The sequence below is a fragment of the Ammodytes marinus genome (assembly GCF_949987685.1).
Source record: "Ammodytes marinus genome assembly, chromosome: 23".
Lineage (NCBI taxonomy): Eukaryota > Metazoa > Chordata > Actinopteri > Uranoscopiformes > Ammodytidae > Ammodytes > Ammodytes marinus.
This window is the reverse complement of record NC_137227.1, coordinates 13,447,278-13,465,181: the sequence shown is the minus strand read 5'-3', so window position 1 is coordinate 13,465,181 and position 17,904 is coordinate 13,447,278. Positions and strand designations below refer to the sequence as shown.

Sequence of the window (17,904 nt, the reverse complement as noted above, 5' to 3'; positions counted from 1 at the left end):
TCTCAAGTAATCAAATCAAGCTGTCACTCAATCATTCACTTCTATAAAAATAAAATAAACTTTGGCGCCACCTATTATTTACTATCTATGGGCGCCACACACACACACACACACATAACAAATGCACGCTCTAGTGAATATAAAACTTATCCATTAAACTGATTTACAGCCCACGAGACTCTGTTTGGGGCTTTTCAATCAACAATACCCTCTGTTGACCTTTTTTCACTCTGTCGCTCTCTGCCTTTTTTCGGTCTGTATTTCTGACACCGCGAGTTCTGTGTTCAGTGAACTTGGTTTGTGTGTGTGTGTGTGTGTGTGTATGTGTGTGTGTGTGTGTGTATGTGTGTGTGTCACTCTTTTGACAGACCCAAGGCTTTGAGGCTATGCTGTCTGACAGGGGTATTTTCTGGGGAGCAGGTGTCAAAAAGTAACAGGGTAGAAATATAGACAGAAGGCGAGACAGGAAGAAAAGAGAGAGTGATAGAGAGAGACACAGAGGGAGAGAGAGTGAAGCATTACTTGATGTATTGCAGCTAGGATTGCAGGTATAATGCTTGCCACACCGGGCAGCTAAAATAAAAATAAATAAAAACGCTGATATAAGCTAATCAGCACTAGAGTTGAAAAGTCAAGGGATTACCAAAGTCGCTAGCATTCAATCAGTCTCCTTCTCTCTTTATGAAATGGAAAAAGGATAGATGACTATATGACTTAATGAAAATGTAAAAACAAGACAAATTGGGTTCATGTGACGATAGTCTGAATGAAAAGTCAGCCAGAGAGGAAGACGAGGTGACAAAGGGCCTGAGAATGAGTGGGCCGAGATATAGTGTGGCACAGCTGGGAGTGCTGTCGCATCCGGCAACAACTGTGAATAATGAAAGCATTAGAGTCAGTGTGTGTGTGTGTGTGTGTGTGTGTGTGCGCTTGCGTGCGTGCGTGTATTTTTAGCGAAACTGAGTGCATGCGGGGGTGGCTGTGATGTCTGTTCATCCAAATTACAATCTGTGTAATGCGTACGATGTGCAGCATGACAAACAGTACTGTATGTGTGTACATGTCTACTGTGTATGTGTGCACGTTGCTCATAGTTGACTTGTATGACTGTTCCATGTTTGTACATGAAAGGTGAGTTCTAATCCGTCATTGTGTGTGTGTGTGTGTGTGTGTGTGTGTGTGTGTGTGTGTATTGTCCCCCCAAGTGAACTCAGTGTGTATTGAGTCGTAATCCTTAACATCTCAGTGGAGTTAGAGCATTACTCATAGTCCTGTTTCAACCTCTCTCTCTGTCAACTTCTTCTTCTTCACTCTCTTTTCCCCTCTCTCTCCTCCTGCTCCTCTGTGTTAATCTGTTTTTTTCTCTCACCACTGCCTTTCCTCTTGCCTCTCTTACTGTCCATTGACGGTTGACTAAGCCCGGCCCTTAAGTCACTGTTGCTACACCTGTAAATCCTTCCATGCGAGCACGGCACATAATGCACTTTACACAAGTATATCACAGCCAATTTACCGCCGGAAATTCTCAGTCATTTTCAGAACAATAGGCCCTAAAAAATCAGACAGTTGTTAGATGCACAGCAGGCTTTTAATTTTTAGCCACAAACTGCTGAAATGCCAAACGTTATGATTTTTCAATGCTTGCCAGCTAGCTGATGCTGCAAGGTTAGCTCAAAAAGATGCTTGAAAAGACAGATTTGAAAAGAAAATGTTTCTAGATGACAGGTCATGAAATAAAAGTAAGACGTAACTTGTTTTTGGCGTGAACTATACTAGAATGCCATACACGCTAATGGTTGCTGACTAAAGTCTATCTTAAAATAAGGAGGTTTCTACAGACAGATGACTGGAAATGATTTAAGTAAAGAAATCGTCTGTAAAATTAAAACATTTAATTTCATCCCTCCCTGAAACCAGTGTTAATTTCGTAGACTAAGACTATGACGAAAAATATTCGTCTACGAACCTTTTTCACGGACGTAAACTAAATAAAAACTAAATAAAAAGGCAGATGTGATTACGAAGACTGAGACTAATTTAACTGACACTATAGTCTACGAATAGGAACTAGACGAAACTGTTAGGGCGGGACGAATGGAGAAGAGATCCAATCAGAACTACTCTTTTTGTGGGACAAGTTGGGAAGAAATCCAATCAGTGCAAAGCAGCGAATTCAACCCTGTGTCGGTGAAAATCGACGGGAGACCGCGCAGGTGTGAGCGGGTGGAGTGAGCCGCTGTGCTGAAAAACTCTGCGGTATGATGGACAAAAATTATAGTCAGGGATATCCTGCCCGTTAACGATGTCTAGGGGAACGGCTAAGTTCCGCGATCTGTTTGTAGTAGGCTCTGTCTCGAGTTTGAGTACACAGAGCCATGTGAAACTGCCGCCTCCGTCCGTTAGTTTCTGTTTTTAAGTTACAATCAACTCCGACGTATGGACAGCGTTCAATTAAAACCTCTAATTGTATTATCTAAAAGGCTTTGATGCAAAAGAAGTCCGAACACACACAGCGGCAGCAGTGTTGCTTAAAGGAAGGCGCAGTTGCTCAAATTTATCAGCACCTCAACTGCGTGCTGCTGCCCAGAGGCGGCCTTAGCGATCTCGGGGCCCGTTTCAAGACCTAGTGTGGGGCCCCCCACTTTTTTAAAATATTTTCTTTATTTTATGAATAATGCTTGTGCATGCTCCCCGCAAAAAGAAAAAAGATTGTGGAATCCAGTTGGTTCATAGACAGATCATGAGATAATGGGCCCCCGGGCACAGGCTCTTAAAGCCCCCCCTCCCCCCTATCCAGTCAGGTACACTGATTTTATGTGAGATTATTACTAATGAAATAGAATACATGTTTTGTATTACAACCATTAAATCTGTGTCTGTATTGCATATTCAAACCTTAATACCATTCAATTAAGAAAAACACTTAGTCGACGAAGTCCGCTGTAGATTTAGTCAAACTAAAATCTGCTTATATTTAGTAGACTAGACTAGACTAAGACTAAAATATTTTAGATGACTAGAATAGGACTAAGACTAAATGGTGTGATATTCAAAAGACTAAGACTAAATCAGAATTTGCTGCCAAAATTAACACTGCCTGAAACAGAGTCCAGCCGACAGTTTCATCCATTGTTTCTGTGACAGCTCGCCAGTGAAATCAATGCACTTCCACTTCTCTACACCTCCATCCCCCTCTCTCTCTCTGTCTCTCTCGTTCCTCTCCTCCCTCCTGCGTTCTCTCTGTTGAAGCGGAGCCTTTGTGTGGTGTCAGAGTCAACATGGCTGACAGTGAAGCATATAATGACACAGCTAGGTGGAAATGAACACTACTGCCTGCCTGTCAGATACAGATGTACTGTATCAAAATCAGTGAGGGATTTTGACAAAAGGTGATTTGTCAACAAACATTCTCCAAAATCGCTTACCCCACCTTTAAAGTGTGAACATCTCCTCACTTTCCTCTACTTGTATGTACTGTGTGTGTGCTCGAAAGTGTAATTACATAGCCTAGGCTCTGTAAAAGTTATGTTGCTAGTTTATAGAGCTTAGGCCTTGTATTAACACTGGAGTCGTATTCAGTGCACACACATTACAGACAGGTAGTGGATAGTGAGAAGATATTCACTGATTTTGACAGCAAGCGTCCCCAGAATAATTTACTCCACCTTCGAGTGATACTCCCTCTGTTAATACATTGCCGGAACTGATAACAATGCCACCTCCCCTGGGCACGCACACACACACACACGGACACACACACGCACACACACACATGCACACACACACATGCACACACACACATGCACACACACACACATGCACACACGCACGCACGCACACACACACACACACACACACAGCTGTTTTTGCATATGCACACACTTTTTTTTACTTTCAATCCTCTATTAAAGGGCTGACTGAAGAATGCGTCCCGTAAATAAAACTCTTTGCGCTGCATTTTGGTGCTCTCCCCTGGGTGCAACTATAGGAAATGTCTCAACTATGTGTCTGTGCTGCCAACACTGTCAGCTGGAGAATAGCTTTATTTCTGCCCGGGGGGTAAAGTTAGCTGCCTTATATCGAATATTTGGCAAAAATGTCATATTAGCCCTTCATCTATATGTAGGTGAAGTGGTCTGAGAATATCTACTCGTCACTTTGCTCTCCCCTGCCTCTGTGTGCCGCCCCCAAAAATTGCCACCGCTCATGTACATTTTGACCAATGCTCCGATTTCCGTTCTTATTGGCTGTTGGGACTGTCCATTCACTTTGGCACCGACATTGTTGCGTCAGTTGCGTGAGCGTTCACGACCCTAGCAGTCTGACAGTTTGGCATTACGGCAGCCAAGAAACAGCAATGTCTACAATCAACGGCCCCTAAATGTCCTATTTCCACTTTAACAACAACTGCTTACACCGCTAAGACAGCAGGGATACGAGGAAAGACCGGGAAATACACTAGTTGAAAAGACATGAACGCACATAACTGTGGTTCGGAGGGTGGAGCTACAGCAGGTAGAGCGTGTCAGGGAGGGACCAGAGAGAACACAAGTGGAGCGGTTGAGGTATTTGGATTCAAATCTCTATCCCAACTGCTATTCTCTCCAAAATCATATGCCCCAGCTTTTAAGAGAGGAATTCATCTTATTTTTTGTTTTTTGCGATGTGTCCTGTTTCTTGCTTAAAGCTATAGTGAGTAACTTTTTCATATACAGGTATTTCTGATTACAGACTGACAGAGTGAGACTTTATCAGGTTTAACGGACTGCTCTAAAAGCGGTTGCAATGCACGACGGAGGGCATGAAACTGAACATGTTAATTAACCAGAACACACTCTCATCCTTCCCTCCTCTCTTTCACAGGAAGATCATCGAGGTGAAGATTATCGATGATGAGGAGTATGAGAAGAACAAGGCCTTCACCATCGAGCTGGGAGAGCCCGTCCTGTTGGAGATAGGGCAGAAACACGGTGAGTGTGTGTGTGTGCGTGTCTGTGTGCGTTTGTGTGTGTGTGTGTGTGTGCGTGTGTGTGTGTGTGTCTGTGTGCGTTTGTGTGTGCGTTTTTGTCTGTGTGTGCGTGTGCGTGTGTGTGTGTGTGTGTGCGTGTGTGCGTGTGCGTGTGTGTGTGTGTGTGTGGTGAGAGATGCCAGAGAGGCAAAAACAAAGAGGAAAGAGTGACAGGGGGGAGACCTGCCATTGATTGCCTTGAACCTCCAATCGAAACTCAGATTATCTTGGGAAACATTTCCCTTTGAAGTACAAACTGGCCTGGAGAAGGGATTTAAAAAAGCTATGAAGTGTTGTTTTTTTCTTAATAACAGCGTCCTTGTCACATCTGTATCCTGTCCCTCTCATTAACATAAATAGATGAACGTTATGCGGAATATATATAGCCACCAAGCTTCTATATTTATGTCTCATTTCCTGTGCTGTGGCACTGTGTTCATATTTGCAAATGGTACAAATAAAATAAGCAGGAAGCAAGCAGTTTGGGTACAGTTTGCAGAAAAAACTGGTTCCAATTTTGTAATTCCACACGGTAACCAGGTAGCTCTGAAATCCAAAAATCTTAAACTTCTAAGCCCTTCAACTTTTTAAGAATGTGGGATGGGATTTAGTTTGAATGTGAAGAGGGGCTCATTACATCAGGCAGGTAGCTGATCTCTGCAGGTGAGTCAAGGCTAGAAGGATTCAGTGCCGGAAGTCAATAAATTGTTCACCGCGGATTATTCTGCTTCGACTTTCCTCTTTTCAAATGTATCTCCAGGCAGAAAAAGACAGTCTGGAGTAATTTGCCTCGTGTCGTTTCACACCTAAGAAATATTTTATTTGTCTCATTGACTTCATGTCTCCGCTTTTTTTATTTCCTTCTCTCTTGCCCTCGCCAATTACTGTAACTCCAAGCTATTAGTTCAATCTGAGGGGTCGCAGAAAGATTAACATATATATATCTGCAACATAAAATTATATCTAATCTTTGCTCTCGTCATGTGATTAATTGATTATGAGTTTAGTATTTAGCTTCCTGCTCCTTTCAAAGTACAACCTCACAGAGCATTGTTGGATAGATAGATAGATAGATAGATAGATAGATAGATAGATAGATAGATAGATAGATAGATAGATAGATAGATAGATAGATAGATAGATAGATAGATAGATAGATAGATAGATAGATAGATAGATAGATAGATAGATAGATAGATAGATAGATAGATAGATAGATAGATAGATAGATAGATAGATAGATAGATAGATAGATAGATAGATAGATAGATAGATAGATACATGCATATAAAACGCATTGCCATTTTGTATGCAGCACCAATCCAAATACCGTTGTTAGGTTCCACTGTTAAGTCAAGTGGTTGTTCCTGTCAACATGGAGTTGCCAGACACAGACAAGGTCATGCCAAATCCCTTCCCTTACACATGTAACCAACCAACCGGTAGAATAAGGGTGTGATCCTTCCTCAGTAGCCTGTGTAGACACCATAGACTGTATATAGAAGACACAGATGGAGATGTGACGCTAATGCTTCTACTGCTGCTGCTCTACAGTAGACACAGTGACACACTCTCCCTGGTTGTAGTAAAGGGGCCACACTCATGTCACGGATAGCAAAAAGCCTGGGGCATGTTTCACTGCAGAAGGAAATGCCAATTGGTTTCATAACAGAGACATAGAAGGTGGACTTTTACATGCGCGCACACACACACACACACACACACACACACTCTCAAGATTCAAGATTCAAGATTCAGCCATACACAAAAACACACACGCACGCACGCACACACACGCACGCCACACATGCGCGCACACACATGCACACTGCACAATTACATCAGGTCTACACTGATAACAGCTGACTCAATTAACGGCTGTCAATATGTATGGAGTGGGAGCGAGGAGACATATGGATCTACGTACGTAGGCATGGTGGGACGTTTGGTATCAGAGAGACACTGTCCAAAGGTTGTTCCCTGGCAGAGAATCTGAATTCCTGGAGGGCATTTCTGATTCTAATAATACGGGATAGCTTGCTTGATAGCTCAGATTTCCCATGCGGCACATCAGTGTTTGAATATTAGCATTTACATTACAGACCTTCACGTCTGCTTGCTCTCATTCTTAAAACGATAACCCCAGCAAAACTATTCAAACAATTTATGCTGCTCTCGTCGAAACCAAAGAAAATGACATGATACATGAATGGGACATGAATGCATAAACACCACTGTGAAAAGGGGGTCTGGTCTGTTTAAAAAGAGAAAAAAAAAGAAGGAAAGCCTCAAAGAGTCACTTGCTATTCTTCACCATGCGGCAACTTCCATCTGAAATGTCTCACTCCATTAAACAGAATGTGCGACAGTAATGTCTTTGCTAGAGGGTTTGGAAGGTGAATGATCCTAGATGATTACTCATTTATTTATTGTAGACATTGTGAATTGAAGTAAAAAGTGATTTTTAAGGTGTTAATTAAATAAATGTATGTTAAAGGGCATTACTATAACAATGCGAACATCCACGCAGGTAGTTTAGTCACTGTTACAGACACGTTACTTCAGGTGAAGGGGGAAAAGTCTTGTTTTTAGGTTAAAAATAAAAAGATAAAATGTGTGTAAGGAGGCAAAGAAAGAAGGCCCCTTAAAACTTAAGTAATAGTGAAGTATAATTTGCATAAGTTTGCAACAAAGTCAATAAACAAACCGTCAAAAACACACGCTGCATTCCAATAACCATACTTTCCTGCTATTTAGTGTGACAGAAAAAGATTTAGGATGTCCCAATACATGTGTTCAGATGAAGCATGCTTGAAAAAACCCAGATGCCCTACTACATCCAGTAGTACATGTTTTTGTGTGGAAATCAGCATGCTTTTTTGGCATTTATGACCTACAATCCACTGCGCATCAGAAGTTTCGTCACATCGACGGAGAATTTGAGTAAAACCAGCAATGCGATGGATATAAAAGCAAGAGGGAAGTTCAAGGCACGAAACTATAATTAAATGAATCAGTAAAAATATGTATGCCTATACTGCATGCAAACAACATACTTTTTATCATTAGCTTTAGTATGTAGAATTGCAAAAAGAACTTTTGAAGATTTAGAACGCAGGGATAGTTATATAATGTCATATTCACTGCAGGAAATGACATACAGAAGTTGAGGAATGGATTTCAAAATAAAAGTTATTTAGACATGACCTCAGTAAAATAAGGAGAACTTATGATAGAGCTCCTTTGAGAGTTGATGCTGTAGCTGTATACCCTCTGCCCATTCTAACCCATTCTTGAAGCCTGCTCACCCATCGGTCTCTGTTGTTTCCTAGGTGACTCCAATGAGAACAAGCCTCTGGTGGGAGCGGAGGATGAGGAGGTGGCTAAGATGGGCTGTCCCAGTCTGGGCGAACACACACAGGTGGAGGTGGTCATAGAAGAGTCCTACGAGTTCAAGGTGAGCAGCGCGTTTGTGTGTATTCTCATCAGTGTATATACACAGCCTAAAAAAAATGCTAAAATTGGATCTGCAGTGATTTAAAGTGTCAGCTGCTGCCCCAGTTTGGCAGGATAAATGATTCATTCTGTTTGCATGTAATGGGCTCTCTAATGAGATGCTTGTCACTTTGATAGCAGACAATCCGCAAAACACAACACATCTTTTTATGCAAGCTGTCATCTCGATCCGGTACAAAACAGGCCCTCAAAGAAAAGAGAAAACTTTCTGCCAAACCATTCATCCGGCAAATTAGAAACTTTACATGCTTAGTCATCAAGTAAATGTTGTGTTGTTTCTTTGAGAGAATGGATGTTTCCAAATTGGATCATTGTTTAATGTACCCGTTGATGGTAAACAGATAACTTCAGCATTTCTTCTGAGCAGCCCAGGAGCAACCTGGAGGTGTCTTCCTGTCCGTTTCATCTTCATTCCGCTTATGTCCACGTGATATTGTTTTTGTTTTGAAAACGTTCACCAATTCATTCCATGTATTTCATTTGGTCATTTGTGTCATTTTGTATGTTTGTGTGTACGTGTGTTTGTGTGTGTGTGTGTGTGTGTGTGTGTGTGTGTGTGTGTGTGTGTGCAGAGAGCTGTAAATATACTTCTTCGCCGGAAAGCTCAAAGGGTGATATATCTTTCTCTCACTCTCCAGTTTGCCTCTGCATGCGATGCTGGCTCTTTCTATCTAACTACTGAACACTAGTGACATGTTCTTATGGTGTCCTGGTGCACTATATAATTATTCTATAAATCCAGCCCACACTGGAGTTCATTTGGGAATTCTCTTATAGTGACTTTCTAACATACAGTGCATTTTTTTTCTCCTGGCAAAGCCCTGTCAGCTGAGTTATGATAATGACTTCTGGGGCTGCAAGCTCTTTTTTTGCATCAACATTTTCCTCATTGCTTTAAGCAGAAAAAACTGGACCAGTATCTGCCTGCAGGCTTTTTCCTCAATTTCACAGGAAGCATCAACAGACAATTTCACAGTATCATATTAATTAGCACATCCTGAACCTCGCATTCTCTGTTATGTCTTTTTATAAATGTGTCTTTACAACCTGTTATTGAAGGGCTTGAAAAAAAAAACTTTTTATCTCTGTGTGACTGCATGTAAAATTAACAACTTGAGGGTTGTGTCTTTCCTGTTCTGCCTGATATGTATGCACTTGCATGTGTGCGTGCGTGTTTGTGTGTGTGTGTGTGTGTGTGTGTATGTGTGTGTATGTAGAGTACGGTAGACAAGTTGATCAAGAAGACAAACCTGGCCTTGGTGGTGGGGAGCAGCAGCTGGAGGGAGCAGTTTGTCAATGCTGTTACCGTCAGCGCAGGTGACACATCAAAACACACACACACACACGCACACACACGCACGCACACACACACACACACACACACACACACTCACACTCACACACACACACACACACAAAGGAAATACGGCAGCATTTTGATTTATGAAAAGTGTTTTTTGTTGACATCCTTCTTGTAACCCTGATGGATGATGGAAAAAGTACATTTCCTAAAAGAGTAGATCGGCTACATACCTTTATTTGAATGTGTTCGTAGTCTTCTTGTAGTGCAGGTTACATTGCCGTTTCCATAACTGATCCTAAATACCCAGTGCGGGCACCTTCCCATCTGATCACACTGTTACTTAGTCCTACTTTAAAGAAACTCAGCAGTTCGACGTTTTAGGAAATGTGTTCATTCACTCTCTTGCCAAGAGTTAGATGAAAAGATCAATACCACTGTTGTATGTACGCTAAATGTGAAGCGACAGCCTTAAGTTGTGTAGCTAAGCATAATGACTGGTAACAGGTGGTAAAAGCTATTCCTACCAATACAGCTCAATAAGAACCACACATTGTTTTGTTTACATTTTGGTTGGTACATGAACATGCTGATAGGTGAACTATATAGAGGTATTGACAGGTGGAATTTTTTTTACGACCTATTAAATATGTTTAAAGTTGTTCTGAGTCTCTTGAAGACATTCATAGTTTGCCACTATGTATACACGAAAAAGTTCTAGCTGCCTCAAATTTTTTTTTTTGTATAATAATATGAAAGATTATAGAATTATTCAAGAATTACACATGGAAAAATACTGTATGATTTGTAAACAGACTACAGGTTCTGCACATGTAAACAAATCCTCTTTTCCGTCAAACTGCATGTTGCACCTTTAGGAACAAACACAGAGTAACAATTCCGAGCTTGGAAAGTTGTTGTGGGAGGGAATGGCATTTCCCCAAATGTTACTATTTCTTAAATCACATGTCTATCTAAGTTGCTGCTTTACGATAGACACGTGGCTTCTTAAAGTGTAACTGCACCCTTTTACTTGTTTTTTGAGATAGAAGCTGAATTAAATGACTCTGTTGTTAAGGAACACATATATGCTGGTATTAATATTGCAAAAAATTGCAATATGTTAATTTAAGAAATGTTTTGTATTGTAAATTATTTTAGAACTTTACTAAGATTTGAAAATAACTTTTTCCTTCGGGTTCGAAAAATGACGTACATGGGACTTTTTTGACCCCATGTATGTCATCACGTCGCTGCAAAGCCGGTCACGCTCTTTACAGGTCCATGGCTAGTCCATGAGCTACTACTGTTATACTGTTCCTCCAAGGATGTTATTTCGGGGGTTAACACCCTTAACTTCTACCGGCAGTGTGTCTGCATTATCTCGCTTGTGCGCACGCGCACACACACACACACACACACACACACACACACACACACACACACACACACACACACACACACAGACCCGGACTCGTTCATTGCTTCACTTTATTGACACACGCTACCGCTCGCTCTCCTCGCTCACACACACACACTGCCGCTAGCTCACTTGCGCTACTCTGTCTCCTAACACTACGATAGAGACACCCTCAAACAATTTAGAATAAGAAAAGTCCTCCATCTCAGACGACCCATCTGTGTGGCATATGAGCTCACATCGTGTAGTGACAGAGCCGTTAGACTTTGTGTCACTCGATTTTTCAAGGAAGTCATGTCATTCAGATCTTCCTGAATCCTGAGTGACAGCTAGCAGCTAGCCCCCTCCTTCACAGACACCGTGCGGCCCCCTCCCTCCCGAATGTCGGCTGATGTCGGAATGTTTAAAAACAATGGTTCTAAAACAGAATTCAGAATCCATGGTCTGAAAGCATTTTTCAAAATCGTGCAGTATGCTCAAACAGGGGGTGCAGTTACCCTTTAAGTGTCCGTCAGACCTTTTGTTCCATGCATAGACACTGTATAGTTTCTGTCTACTCACGCTTCTCTTTCTCTCTTCTCTCTGCTCTACCTCTCCATCTCTATCTTAACAGTCTTGTTTTTGTTGCCTCTTGAATTTAATTTCATGTCTAATCTTGATTGCTATTTCATGCCCCTGTAAAGCACTTTGAATTGCCTTGTGTCTGAATTGTGCTATATATGAATGAACTTGCCTTGCCTTGCCTAATCCTTCGACCTTTTGAATTTCTCACAGGAGACGATGACGAGGAGGAGAGCGGCGAGGAGCGGCTGCCATCTTGCTTCGATTACATCATGCACTTCCTGACAGTGTTCTGGAAGGTTCTGTTTGCCTTCGTGCCGCCCACAGAGTACTGGAATGGCTGGGCCTGCTTCATCGTCTCCATATCCCTGATAGGAGTGCTCACTGCAGTCACTGGAGACCTGGCCTCACACTTTGGCTGCACCGTGGGACTGAAGGACTCTGTGACCGCCGTGGTGTTTGTGGCTCTGGGAACATCAGTGCCAGGTGAGTGGCATGCATGTGTAGAGGGGTGGAGGAAAGTCATGGTACATACTTTAAAAAGCAAACCATAAAAAACACTACTTAAAGGTGGAGATAGAGATTCTGGAACACGCTTGTTGTTAGAATCACATTTTGTCAAAATCAGCGAATATATCCTCACTATCTGGTACCTGTCCGTACAGTGTTAATACAAAGCCCAGACTCTGTAAACTGGTATGTTGCTGCTAGATATGTTAACTTTCCCTTTGCTTACAAACCAGTTTACAGAGCCTAGGCGGTGTATTAACACCAGATTTATTTTCTGCACGCACACACAGTATGTACAGGAGGTGGATTTTGACAACAAGCATTTTCCAGGATCGCTGACTCCACCTTATACCTGAAATGAAATGAGATTGAGGTATTCTTCCCAAATTTCAGATATGTCAAACAAACAAAAAGAAAAACACATATAAAGGAAGAGGACTCATCCTTTTTCCTATTTATCTTAATGTGATAGCAGCCGCCTTCAGAAAGCAGGCTGGAAATCAAAAGTGAATTGTAAAACGCCGGCTCAATCAAAGCCTCCAGCTCTGAGCTTGTCTCTGTTGGGAGGGGAGGCGTCATCCCAGGGCTTTAATTCAATTCCCCCCTCGCCCGCTTTATTGTTGTCCCCTCCGTATGATTTATAGAAACACACTACCTTTGCTACTCTCTTGGGATTTTACTTTGAAGCCTTGCAGCAGATTCTCTAGAAAGTAGAGTTTGAATCCATTCCTTCAGCAGCCATATTATCTTTATGCGTTTGATTAAGAAGAAGCATTACTAGCAGACAGTGTGTGTTCCCTGTCACAAAACAGGCCCATGTTCATATGGTTGCTAATCATCTTTTTCTTGTATTAGCTTTTTCAATCACATTCTCTACGGGCCCATCCCTCACACTCTGGTATGATGCTTCATTTACCTGTGTTACGCTCTCTCTCAACCCCATCAACGCTCCATTTTTTATTATGTTTCCTAACTCTCTCTCCCTCTGCTCCTCTTATTGGCTGATATGTTTTCCCTCCGGTATCATCCATCATTCTGTCTTGTGTTGTGTGTGTGTGTGTGTGTGTGTGTGTGTGTGTGTGTGTGTGTGTGTGTGTGTGTGTGTGTGTGTGTGTGTGTGTGTGTGTGTGTGTGTGTGTGTGTGTGTGTGTGTGTGTCTGTGTGTGTGTGTGCGTGTGTGTGTGTGTGTGTGTGTGTGTGTGTGTGTGTGTGTGTGTGTGTGTGTGTGTGTGTGTGTGTGTGTGCGCGCTGTGGTTCCCCAGGTGTGTGTGTGTGTGTGTTGGTGAAAAATGTCTTTCGGAGCGGGTGGTTTTTGCACAGCCTTTTTCGGTTGTGTGTGTGTGTGTATGTGTGTGTGTGTGTGTATGTGTGCTTGAGCGTGCGATCGCCTCAACGCTTGATAGAAACATTAATCTTCTCTCTTGTTTGCCCAATTTCTGTCTCACACACCACCACATTGCTCTGCATTATTACATCAGAGGGCATTACACTGGAGGATTTCACAGCCAATTTACACCTGATTTGCAGATTCAGGCAATTAGAGGGCAAGTGCTGATTGGCTTGGGTTGAATGCGTTGAACCATTAAATGCCTCTGGTTGTTTAAGAGGTTTATCAAGCTCATTTGTAGCCATTTAAAAAAGCATCAGTGGTTTTTAATATCTGAACTGGAGGTGAACTAATTCAGCAGGGTCTTGACTTTTTGACCTGTGTCACGTTCATGTTGTGAAAGGGTCAGTCCACCCAAAATAATGTCTGCCGCCACCCTATAGCACAGTGAAGGTACATTACAGAAACAGTCTAAATTAAAAATGGTACTGCGTGTTCTACACATTAACCACTGTTACAGGGACACTGTGTTTAGCCTGATACTCTAGGTGAAATAGCATTTTGTTTAACATAACTAATAAATCTGAAACTATAGGCTATTCATTTTAGTCATTTTCTGCCTGGTAAGAATTTTTAATTTGCCCTAAGCAGTTATTAAATGACACATTAATCATGCCAAAGCCAACTTCTGGCTGCTGGAAACTAACACTTTCTTTTTATACAGTAAGTTTCTGGTTTTGACAGTGAAGGGCAGCTACACATTACTCATATACATGTTATGATAGTAATGTGGTCACATGATTCAACAACAGCTAGTGTAAAGTCCCTTGTCTTGGCCATCCTAATAGCATAAGCCATGCTTTTTCATTCATCACCAGGACATGTGGGCATGTGTATGTTGATTTGTAATTAGGGTTTTGATGGGTTATTTATTACTGGAAAATAAAAATTAACTTGCTGAAAGTGCAGTATGTAGTGCAGTGGGTTTTTAAATATGGGTATGGTCTTCTATGTCATTATACAAGCAGTACAGTGTGCATGTGGAGGCAATATTGTGCATATCCAAACCCACAATCTTTGTCAAAAAGCAGAATAACCAGCGAGAAAGTGTGGAGGATATTCTTCATGTTGGGGATGTGAATATGAACAAATCCCTCCGACAGTCAGATGAGAGCAGAGACTCATCTCACCAGCCCGTCTAAAAATAGATTTAAGCTGAGACAAGCGTACAATAACTGGCAGCTTTCCCTGGTGTTCCCTGCCAGCCCGGTTGTAGAGTCTCAGCACCATAAGAGCTCCAGTCACTCATACACACCTACAGCATTTTACAGCAGTTATTACATCTGGACTGTGCTGGCTGATTGTCAATACACAACTCTGGATTACAGATACAGAGCCATGCATGATCTTCAAGAAGATAATCCAACAGTGTAAAGTAACATAAACCAAGTGAATGTTACTGAAAGTAAAAGCTAGTTCTTGCTGCTGTGACTATGGGTCCTTTGCAGAGATAATCACTACACCACAAGCCTCCCCCCTCCCCCCCCCCACACACACACACGATTTGGATCATTCTTTGGCCAAACAATGTATAGCTATATCTTGGCAGCCATTCAAGCTAAAAACCTGAAAAATGTATCATAATGCTTGTCTCTTAAAAAAATCAAACAAGACTCATTTCCATAACAGCAAATATTTCTTTTTTTCATAACCAGACACCTTCGCCAGCAAGGTGGCCGCCATCCAGGACCAGTATGCCGACGCCTCCATCGGCAACGTGACGGGCTCCAATGCCGTCAACGTCTTCCTGGGCATCGGTGTGGCGTGGACCATGGCCGCCGTGGCCTGGCGCTCCCGGGGCAAGCCCTTCTTAGTGGACCCGGGCAACCTGGCCTTCTCCGTCACCCTCTACACCATCCTGGCCTGTGTGTGTGTGATGTCGCTGCTCTACCGGCGCAGGGCCTCGGTGGCCGGCGGGGAGCTGGGAGGGCCGAGGAAAACCAAGATAGTCACGTCGCTGCTGTTCGTCTCGCTGTGGCTTCTCTACATCCTGCTGGCTTCACTGGAGGCCTACTGCCATTTACCGGAGTTCTAGATAGATAGTGGAGAGGGAGAAAGAGGGGACAGGGTGGAGGGAGAGAGACACACTACTGTTATATGGGGAGAGAGAGAGGGAGGGAGAGGGGGACAGGGAGAGACACACATTGCTGTTAGAGAGAGAGAGAGAGAGAGAGAGGGATGGGGGATGAGGAGAGTTTTGTTATAGATTAAGCAGGCCCTGAAATTTCCCTAATTTTTTTGTAGAAGTCCTAAGCAGTTTTCAGTGTTTCAGACAGAAAAGAAGATGGGCCTATTTCCATTCATTTATTTTCTGTAAAAGAGTGTATGGAACACTGACAAAGAAAAGTAAAGCAACAATATTAGATGAGCGCCTGTATGAAGTTGATAGAGAGAAAAGAGAGAAAAGACGACAAGGAAAAAGCATTGGAAAAAAGTTGAGGGGAAAAAATTGTCTACACCTCCTCCTCTTCTCTCTCTCTCTTTCGCTCCCTGCGTCTTTACTGCATCTCGTCGTCATGGGAACGGTGGATCCTCACATTGCGACCACTGAACCTCGATCTACCACTGTCAGTGACTTACTTCTAACCCCTCTTCCCCCAAACTGTACTGAACACACACACACACACACACACACACACACACACACACACACACACACACACACACAGTTCGGGGTCCTCAGGTGACCACTCACTCACTAACTTGCAGGCGAACGGGCAAGCTGAAAAACCGGACAACTTCTTTCTCTTCTTGACTACACTGTGCAAAATAGTCCTTTCACCCCTACAACACACACACACACACACACACACACACACACACACACACACACACACACACGCTTTCCTCTACACTCCTCCGTCCCTCCCTCTTGCCTTACTCGTTTGTCCCCCGTAGGAACTGTGTCAACGTTGTGATGGTGAAACGCTGTAGCCACCGCCTACCGAACCCTCTTTTCAATCCAGCCAACCCCAAGTCCCTCTGCCCTCACGCCAATCAACAGCCTCGGTTATCCATCAAGGAAACTCCCTGGCCCCGCCCCTTTTTTCTAAACCTTTAAATGGCGTCACGTGTTGATGTTGTTACCGTGCAATTGTAAAAAAGAAAAACAGAAAAAAGGAGATGTATTAATATAGTATGGAGGGATGAAGACAAAGAAAGTAAAGGCTGCTTGTTTGACGGATTGGATCTGACAGGCAAGATCAAGAAACGTAAGACTGGAGAACCGACGAGCAAGCTGTCCATCTAGTAATAGTTGTCTTTTTTAGGCCATGAAAAAGCATTGTGCACTACACATTGTGAGGTTGCTGTTGCTGGAAGTGATGTCACGCCAAAGGGACATCAACGAATAAATCAGAGCGGAGGAATCTCACTGGTTGCCGTGGACAACGGCGGTGTTGATGACAGAGCAAAACTGTGACCACGCCCAGTGTTTCTAATTGTACATGATATTATAAGAAAAACTTTTATTGATGTGTGTGAGTGAGAAAAAACACTGACAGTTAATTTATGTGAAGACCCCCCCCCCCGATCCCCCCATCTTTGTAAGGAAAAGGGAAGTTAAAAAAAGAAAGTTCCACGATCCCTTTTTCCCTCCCGAAAAAAACACAGTTCATGAAAATCAAGGGAATCCATCAGAAGGGAGAGAGAGGCTGGTGTGGAACGCTAAAACCCAAGATGGCTCGCAGGCGGGGAGAAGAGTGGAACGCTCCGAGGGAAATGTAAGGCAGCTCTGAGGAATCACACGACTGTTGGGACGTTTCTTTGTACTCAAAGCTCAAATCACAAGTCTCTGTTTTCCAAAGATTTAATAGAACAAGGGTGTGACGGATCACCGTTCATTTTCACCTTGCAGGCTTTGTACAGGTCCCACGGGCTGCCAGTTCTAGTTTGAAAAAAATATATATATATGAAAAAAGAAATGTTTGAAATTGATAAATGTGTTGCCCCATTGGTATCATTCATGGGTGTGCGAGCCTACATCGAAAAAAGCTGTGCTATTTATTTTGTATTTCTGTGAAAAAAGTGTGTTGATTCAGGCATGGTGTGAGTGTGAAAGTGAGATAGAAGAATAGCTTCAATGAATATAACGCCATATATCAAGGGGAATCAACCATATTGTTATCATTGTTTTGGTCCGTACGAGAATGTGTCGAATGCAGAGTTTTACATCAAGTCTGTGTGAATACCCCTGTCCTGCC

The 17,904-nt window shown here is 42.6% G+C and overlaps 1 protein-coding gene across 1 annotated transcript in view; it reads left to right on the top strand.

Moving 5' to 3' along the window:
* slc8a4b (solute carrier family 8 member 4b) overlaps positions 1–15,737 on the top strand; it is a gene marked incomplete at both ends in the record, with an annotated part of 43,424 nt that extends 27,687 nt beyond the window's left edge. Inside the window, 5 exons of the mRNA XM_080052476.1 lie at positions 4,864–4,970; positions 8,341–8,465; positions 9,742–9,841; positions 12,019–12,291; positions 15,358–15,737. Coding sequence (XP_079908602.1) covers positions 4,864–4,970; positions 8,341–8,465; positions 9,742–9,841; positions 12,019–12,291; positions 15,358–15,737 — 985 coding nt within the window. The remainder of the gene's footprint in view (positions 1–4,863; positions 4,971–8,340; positions 8,466–9,741; positions 9,842–12,018; positions 12,292–15,357) is intronic.
* Between the last annotated feature and the right edge of the window lie 2,167 nt (positions 15,738–17,904).